The 7,575-nt window shown below is 43.9% G+C and overlaps 2 protein-coding genes across 2 annotated transcripts, besides 28 other annotated features; both read right to left on the bottom strand.

Moving 5' to 3' along the window:
• Positions 1 to 6,006: a sequence feature (heterozygous, Esmeraldo-like haplotype).
• On the bottom strand, positions 125 to 937 carry Tc00.1047053506311.30 (hypothetical protein, conserved; the record flags this gene model as incomplete). The annotated part of the gene is made up of 1 exon (XM_800129.1): positions 125 to 937. The coding sequence occupies one exon, from the start codon at positions 935 to 937 to the stop codon at positions 125 to 127; it is 813 nt and encodes a 270-aa protein (XP_805222.1).
• Positions 1,055 to 1,103: a microsatellite.
• On the bottom strand, positions 1,217 to 2,590 carry Tc00.1047053506311.20 (hypothetical protein, conserved; the record flags this gene model as incomplete). Its single annotated transcript, XM_800128.1, has 1 exon — positions 1,217 to 2,590. One exon carries the CDS (start codon positions 2,588 to 2,590, stop codon positions 1,217 to 1,219), a length of 1,374 nt encoding a protein of 457 aa, XP_805221.1.
• Positions 2,752 to 2,778: a microsatellite.
• Positions 2,866 to 2,949: a sequence feature (T-rich).
• Positions 3,269 to 3,295: a microsatellite.
• Positions 3,342 to 3,361: a microsatellite.
• Positions 4,133 to 4,153: a microsatellite.
• Positions 4,320 to 4,341: a microsatellite.
• Positions 4,862 to 4,884: a microsatellite.
• Positions 5,095 to 5,118: a sequence feature (AT_rich).
• Positions 5,151 to 5,180: a microsatellite.
• Positions 5,277 to 5,303: a sequence feature (AT_rich).
• Positions 5,312 to 5,341: a microsatellite.
• Positions 5,345 to 5,381: a microsatellite.
• Positions 5,541 to 5,572: a microsatellite.
• Positions 5,729 to 5,768: a microsatellite.
• Positions 5,834 to 5,854: a microsatellite.
• Positions 5,884 to 5,920: a microsatellite.
• Positions 5,950 to 5,978: a microsatellite.
• Positions 6,007 to 6,127: a sequence feature (areas merged during assembly that could not be assigned to a particular haplotype. This can correspond to areas where the two haplotypes were merged or to regions with more than two copies in the genome that were merged during assembly.).
• Positions 6,128 to 7,575: a sequence feature (heterozygous, Esmeraldo-like haplotype).
• Positions 6,152 to 6,203: a microsatellite.
• Positions 6,283 to 6,323: a microsatellite.
• Positions 6,423 to 6,456: a microsatellite.
• Positions 6,705 to 6,945: a sequence feature (T-rich).
• Positions 7,159 to 7,184: a microsatellite.
• Positions 7,228 to 7,298: a sequence feature (T-rich).
• Positions 7,449 to 7,523: a microsatellite.

Below are 7,575 nucleotides of genomic sequence, written 5' to 3'. Positions count from 1 at the left end.
GAATCGTTGTTATATTCTTTTGGGACGCAAAGTGTATGAAGCATGGTGGCACCAATGACAAATACGGGTGCATTGGGAACATTTGAGGCTGTTCGTTCCGCGGTCCACGCCGTTTCCTTCATGGTTACACTCGCTCATTCTTTGCGTTGTTGCCGTTGCCCATTGAAGCTGCAGGCGTCTCTTCCAATACCACTTCGGCTTCAGATATTGTTTCCGCGGCGGCGGATGCGTGTCGCTTTGCATCCTCCTCGAACTCCACCTCGATGGCCCCCTCAGTGTGGTAATCCCCGACCGTCTCCTTGGGCAGCATTGGGTCATCCTCCTCCAACTGCTTCTCCACAAAGTCCTTTGACACTTTCCCCGTGTTCGGGTCGAAGGCTAACTTGGCGCCTCTGGCGACCTTCTTCCCCCTCTCATTTTCACCCACACCGAACGCCATCACTCCCATTTGCGGAAGCCCGTCGCCGCGCTTCAGACCTTCCATCATGGCACGCATTGAATCCCGCACTTCCGGTGACAGAGACTGATTCAGCGTACGATGCATATCCTGCAACATAGAGGGGTCGATCGTCGCACTCCCACCCGCAAAGCGACCATTAAAGAAATCCGAAGAACACCCGCAGCCAGGTGAGTTTTTTTGGGCCTGCGAAAGAATCTTGGAAAAGTCGTCGATGTTAGAAACACCGCTCCCGCCAGACTGATGACGTCGCAGCCACTGGGAAGTTGCGTGAAAAAAGCAAGACACAGCGCCCCAAACTTTTTTTTGTGACCGTCGCATGGTGCTCACTCCTTTGCTGCGTGTGTGTTCCCGAATAGTAATAAAAAGGAAAAAAAAGACACACACAGGGAAAAAAAAAGGACTGATATAAATGTTTTTATTTGTGTATTTATATACAAACGCGTACCAGACAGAGGAAGAGAGAAGATTCCAAAGCATTCACCAGTTGGTAATCATCTAAACCGTTAGACCTTCCCCCGGGATGGTGGCGCATCTTTGGCTCACCTCCAAGTGATGGCCTTTCCTTCCCACCCCACAGAGTTTTGTATTTTCTTTTGTTTGTTTGTTTGTGTGTGTATGTATGTGTGTTTAGGTGTGTTTCTGTTCTCTCTGGCCACGGGGTCGCTTGTTTGTTCCCTCTTTCCCTTTGCTGAAGAAATACGCAAAAAAAAAAAAAAAAAAGTGGGGCGATGACAAGAACGGTGCTGACACGAATTGTCACATCCCACCAGGTCCGGCAAGCGACAAGACAGTGGGAAAACTCAGACCCAGTAGGTGCCTCGTTTGGCCAGGATACTGCAACGGATGGTGACGGTATTCGTTCCTACGACCCACGTCGGCAGAGACGTTTTTGTCGTTCTTGTTGATCATGTTATAAGGAGGCGCAGCCTCATTTAGCGTTCCGTAACTTGGCACCGAGACCGTCGTGTGTGATACCGCAGAAAAAGGGGTTTCACCCAACAAATTCTCCGTGTCGTCAATACTAAGAGGTGAGCTGTAGTGGAACTCCGCCTGTTTTGGGTATGCGGGAAAGGGCAACAGGCGGAAGAACCACCTCACAATAAAGTTTGGGTGCAAATGCTCTCCCCGTTCGTCGCCATCACCAAAAACTTGATGCAAACAACCCTTCACACCAATGTCAAAAATGTTTATGTGACGTCCACTAGATAATCCCTCATCTAGCTGATGCTGATAAATAACAAGATCAAGCGTCGTCAGGCTATGCCGTGCCAGCCAGCAGTGCTTCCGCAGGAGCGAGGCCGTCAAAACAAAAAATATCATCGCCTCCAATAGGCAGATGTAGACACCCAAGAATGGAGGGCAAGCGCCAAAGCTGTCACCTAAAGCATTGATTAAAGAACCATATGGCTTCCCAGAATGCGCCTGATAGTGAGCGGTACCACCAACCATGAGCGGTCCCGTCCAACATGTCCCGTCAGGCCCAATAGGAAAAGGCCCCACATCTCGATGTACAATCTTCCAACCAACAACTCGATAGTGCCGCACAATATAGAGGGCCATATCCGACAACAGCAACGTACCCACCCACAGCGTAAGCAAAAATGTGTAAAATACCACAAGAAGATACAACTTGTAGTTAAAAAATCCTACACAGCGGCCAAGCCATGGACAGTGATGGTCATATTTCAGTACACAACGCCTACACCGACTGCAATGGTGTGTCCTTTGCGGCTTATACATTCCACACACAGGGCATATGTTTAATGCACCGGACACCCTCAAAGCTAAGGAAGCGCTCCTAGGAGCATGTTGTCCAAACGCCGAGGGCACACGACCAGCATCGGTGACTGCCGCCGCCAAGTAAGCCCAGATTGCGAGAAAAAACAAAAAAAGAGAGACACCAAACAAGATCCACTCCTTCGTTGCCACGTTAAATAAGTTGTGGAGGTGGAGAGGAAAGGAGGAATTTGGTCTAGCTACCCTTCTAAACGGTTGCAGAAAAGCCAATCCCAACGCACTCAGTGTTTGGGGAAACAGAAATGTGTAGTAGCTATGCACAGAGTAGGAGGTGACCAAATAAAGTGTGATGAGAATGGCGACATCCGCGTTGCTGCGCCCACAGCACCGCATTCCGTGCCTCCGTGCCTGTCCCCCACAAAAAACGAGTACGGCCGCCTCAGGAGAGACTCCAAGTTTGTCGTGTGCCCAGAGAATAATCCCGCAAAAAGGGCAAAGAAAGGCCCCCGAAATTCGGTCTTGGGCTCTTGCCCGATTTCCAAACTGCGCTCCTCCTCTCTCTCTCTCTCTCTCTCTCTCTCAGAAGAAGAAGAGACCAACGAGAGCACAAAAGGCGCAAAATAAATGGGTGTAGCTTCGCCCACAGCCCAAACGATACGCGTCCAGACAAAAATAAAAGAACAACAAGAACAAAACAACACACACACAAAAAAAAAAAAAGGTGAAAAAAAAGAAACAACAAAGAATTAAAAGGCAAGTCTTTTCCTTTTCCCTTCGGTTTTGTTGTGGTTTTGTCCCACCTTTTTTTTTTGTTTGTTTGTTTCCGCGGCGGAAGGGAAGGGAGATAAAAACCGCTGTGGCAAAGGTTTGTGACTTTCTTTCCCTTCCTTTCCCTTTCACTTAACCCATGCGGTGCCAGGGGCGGAAAACGAGAAGCAACGCAATAAACATGGACGGAAACAAGGCACTTGAAAACCAAAACGCAGATCAGAGGAGGCACGCAGGAACACACAAACACACTCACAAAAAAAAAAAAAAAAACATCTGCACAACCGTCGGTCTCTGCAGGTGAAAATAGAAAAAAAAAAAAAAAAAAAAGACTGAGGCATTATTGTACAGGCGTATCTTTACAAGAAAACAACAAAAAAATAAAAATAAAAATAACACAGTCCCCACCAACAAAGCATTCTGGTACGAATTGAGTCGCTGTCGCCTACATTCTCCCCTTTAGCCCTTACCACTCATCTTATTTGTATAGAAGAGATTGCCTTTCCATCAAAGGTGTATTTTTCACACAGGCGTTGCACACTGTTGAGGGGATTTCTCATGGCGCAAAGGTGTGCCGTGCCAGCATCGCCGGTGGCATTGAAACGGGTTGCACCGTTACATAATATCCCGATACACCGCTATCGCACCCCCAGATAAGGGGAAGAGGATTTCCCACAAGCACAGTTACCGTTTATGTCATTATGGGACACATCGGTAAAGAGGAATTGCACAAATCAAGCAAAAACATCCCCAAATCACCCATTCGGTTGTTGCCCGTACAAGCGATAAGCAATGTTCATGGCATGCAAATACGCGTTGTCAATAGCTGATATATTTGGTGGCGTCTCGGAAGACGGTGCGGAGAATGCTGTAGCGACTTTGCCGCCGTGTGAATGATGGCTGGCTGCAAGAGAAAAAGCGTTGCTAAGAAGTTTTTGGATCTCATCCTCTCCGTCTGTTCTCTCTTTTGTAGACTCTAATGAAGCAGTGCCGTTGGCACCCACTGGAGGTGTCTCGTAACGACGCACTATGTAACCAGTCGAACGGACGGGTGTCACTTTGTCAAGCCCCCTCACTGTGCTCTGCCGCCTCTGTTCAAACGATAACAAACGGTACTGGGAAGCAGCATCCACGCGGCGCTGCATAAAGAACGATGAAGAAGAAATCGTGTGTGTGTGTGTGTGTGTGCAAGCCCCCCACCTGCCTCCCACCTTGAGACTGAAGACAAAAAAATAAATAAATAAATGGGAGGATCGAATTCATAAACCCAAATACAAAAATAAGTGGGGGAATGGGGAGGGAGTGACTCCACGTAAACAGAACAAAAATAAAAATAAAAATCCACAGAAATAAGAACAAACAAACAAACAAACAAAATGTGAAGTTAACTCCCTTTAAAAAAAAAAAAAAAACCTTCTTTTGTTGCCTCGCTTTTCTCGCCTCCTTCGTTGCTCACGCGACGGCACTGTGTTGTTAAGAGGGGAGCGCGGAAGCCAAATGGCAGGCCTTCTCGGGAACCAACCCCCCCACTCTCCCCAATGCCCCGTCGCAAAACGATAAACACATCAAACCGCACATATCAAAAATAAATAAAGAGAAAGAAATCCAAAACAAACAAACAAACAACTTAAGAATATACGTCTGGATGCGACCCTGCCCCCATTCCCGCAAATGAGATTAAAGAAGAAGAAAAAGAAGAAAAAAAAAACACAACAAGCGTAGGTCACATTTGGGTCCGATGTGCCCGCCATCTCCAAATGCGGTTGAGGTTCATCCAACACTTATAAACCCACACACACACACACAAAAAAGGGTAATTTCAACAGGCATACGCCACCACAACCGGGCTCCCCTCAGCGTGAAGGGTGGTAGTTAGGGGGGTGGGTAGAATGAAAGAACAACAACAACAACAACAACAAAGAACGGCGCTCGCTACCCTCCAGTGCGGTACCTTTAGTGACAAAAAACGAAAAAACAATCAGTAAGGAAGCGGGGGGGAATTCAAAAAAGACGCGCTCTCATATAACAACAGGCTCCGTCTGTTCGTGCATTCCATCCCAAAGCCTCTAATTGTATAGTAAAATGAACCACACCTTCAATGCAGAATAAATTTGTTGTTTATTTTCATCATTATTTATTTATTATTATTTTTTGTTTGTTTGTTCCGTCCTTTTCGTTGTTGCTGTTTTTTCTTCTTTCTTTTCTTTTCTTTTCTCGGTCTCCTTTTTTTCTCAACGTTTTTTTGTTTTGTTTTTCTGGTTGTTGTTTTATTTTACTGTCGTTGTGCCCCCACCCGCCCCTATTTCGGCAGAATTAAATATAATAAATAATTAATTATGTACAAGCATACACACACATATATATATATATATATATGATATAGATAGATAGATAGATAGATAGATAGATATATAGAGGTATAGGTATAGATAGGTATATAATTGTAAGGAGAGAAATGGAGTTAAATATGCCACCGTTCCTGATGCGCTGAAATTCGTCGTGCTGCCGTCGGCAGGTCGTCCCCCCACAAAACGCGTTCTTTTCTTTTTTTGTTTATTTGCTTCCATCACGGGGCAAAAAAAAAAAAAAACAACAACAAAAACAAAAGGGCGGGAAAAAAACGGCGTGCCTCATTTCATGGCGGGGGAAAAACGACAACAACAAAAAGGCATCAGACGCATGTGTAGGCAACAACATCCCCCCCACTCCCCCACCCCCCCCAACAATAAGAGACCAGCACAACACACAGTGCACACGAAGGAAAATAATAATAACAACAGAGTAGTAATAATAATGACAATAACCATCACGGCACGGCCAATTAAGTGGGACAGGGGGGATGGGGGGAGGAGGGACGGGGCGGCACGGAAAAAAAAAAAAAAAAAAAAACATGGACAATGCGTAACAAACAGTTTAACAAAAAAAAAAAAAAAAAAAAGCAAATAAATAAAAAAATCTTCGTTCCTTTTTTTCTTCCGCCTCTTAAAAAAAAAAAAAAAAAAAAAAAAAAAAAGGTGCAGTGCTGAGAAAAAAAAGATGGCCCTCCCCCATCTCCGTCAGGACCGCCACGAGCGGTGGGAGAGGAAGTAACAAACAAACAAACAAAAGGCCACAAACGCAGCCGCATGAATCGCCGTAGCCAACACGTAAATCGGAAAATAAACAACAGCACGCAAAAACACCACGAAAACAAAACAAAAAAAAAAAGAAAAAAAAAAAAAAAAAAAGAGAAGAAAAATGCTGAAAGCTGCGAAGACAATACAACAACAAAACCGTTAGCCATTAATATCCCTTTCTTTCTCCACCAAGAAAGATGGAAAAAGGAAAAAGAAAGAAAGAAAAAAAAAAACAAAAAAAACCGTGATGCGCTTTTGGTCGTTTTAGCTTTATGGCCACACAAATATTACTTCAGTGCTCAATAGGGAATCCAAGACAACTCCTCATTGTCGATGATCATTATATATATATTTATTTATATTTATATATATATAGGGAGGAAACATAAGAAAAGAAAAAAAGTTGTGAAAATCGTCTTTTACCCACCGCCCGCGCGGAGCAGGATGAGTTGCGTTGGGTTGGGTGGGTATTCAAAATTTACGCTTCGCGAAAAGAATTATAAAATTTGGTAAGGAGCACGTTATCATTATTATTATTATTTACCACGACCACTTATGGCGACTGGGTCCATTTCACCAGAAACACGTCAATCCAGAGCATTTTCTCCGCGACCGTTGAGAGGAAGAAGAAGAACAACAACACACAAACACACACAAAAAAAAAAAGGTGTGGGGAGAAGGGAAGAAAAAACAAATCAAAAAAAAAGAAAAATAAGTAAATAAAGGGAAAACACACAAACACACACAAGCAAGCAATCAACAACCACAGCAATAATAATGATAACAAAGAACAATCAATAATGAAGGGAATAAACATACACACTAAGAGAAATAATAACAATAATAATAAATAAATAAAAAGACCGTTGGGCAATGAGGAGGGGGTGAAACAAACACTAAAACCCCCGCCCTTCCTCCCTCATCCCCGCATTCAACCCTCAATTTTAATTACTTTTCCCCAGTCTTTCTTCCTTCCCTCAGGCCTGGGCAACCCCACTCACTTTGCCCATATCGTCGCAGTTACCTGTTTTTTTTTTTCTTTCGTGTGTTTCCTTTTGTGCCATTCATGAGTTATTATTATTAATTTATTTATTTGTTTATTTTCTTCTTCTTCTTCTCGGCCACGACAGCGATGATTATGACGACAAAAACAACACAACACAAAATCGAAAAAAAGGGAGGCACAAAAACAAAAAAAAAAAAAAAAAGAGAGAAGAGGGAAGGAGGAAGACACGAACTCTCACACCCGCCCGCCGCCGTCGTGCAGAGGCGCCGAGCTGTTGAACAGACGGCCACGCAAATAAAACCCCTCCTCCATCCTCCCGGAGTCATCAACAAAAGAACGAAACCCTGACAACAACGACAACAAAAACAAAAACAGTGAAAAAAAAAAAAAAAAAAAAAAAAAAAAAAACACAAATACAAAAAAAAAAAAAAAAAAAGCAACGTGAATAAAAATCCGTTATAACGAAACAACAACAAAACAAAAAAAAC

Source organism: Trypanosoma cruzi, genomic scaffold (assembly GCF_000209065.1).
Source record: "Trypanosoma cruzi strain CL Brener 1047053516429 genomic scaffold, whole genome shotgun sequence".
NCBI lineage: Eukaryota > Euglenozoa > Kinetoplastea > Trypanosomatida > Trypanosomatidae > Trypanosoma > Trypanosoma cruzi.
This window is presented reverse-complemented; position numbering and strand designations above follow the sequence as displayed.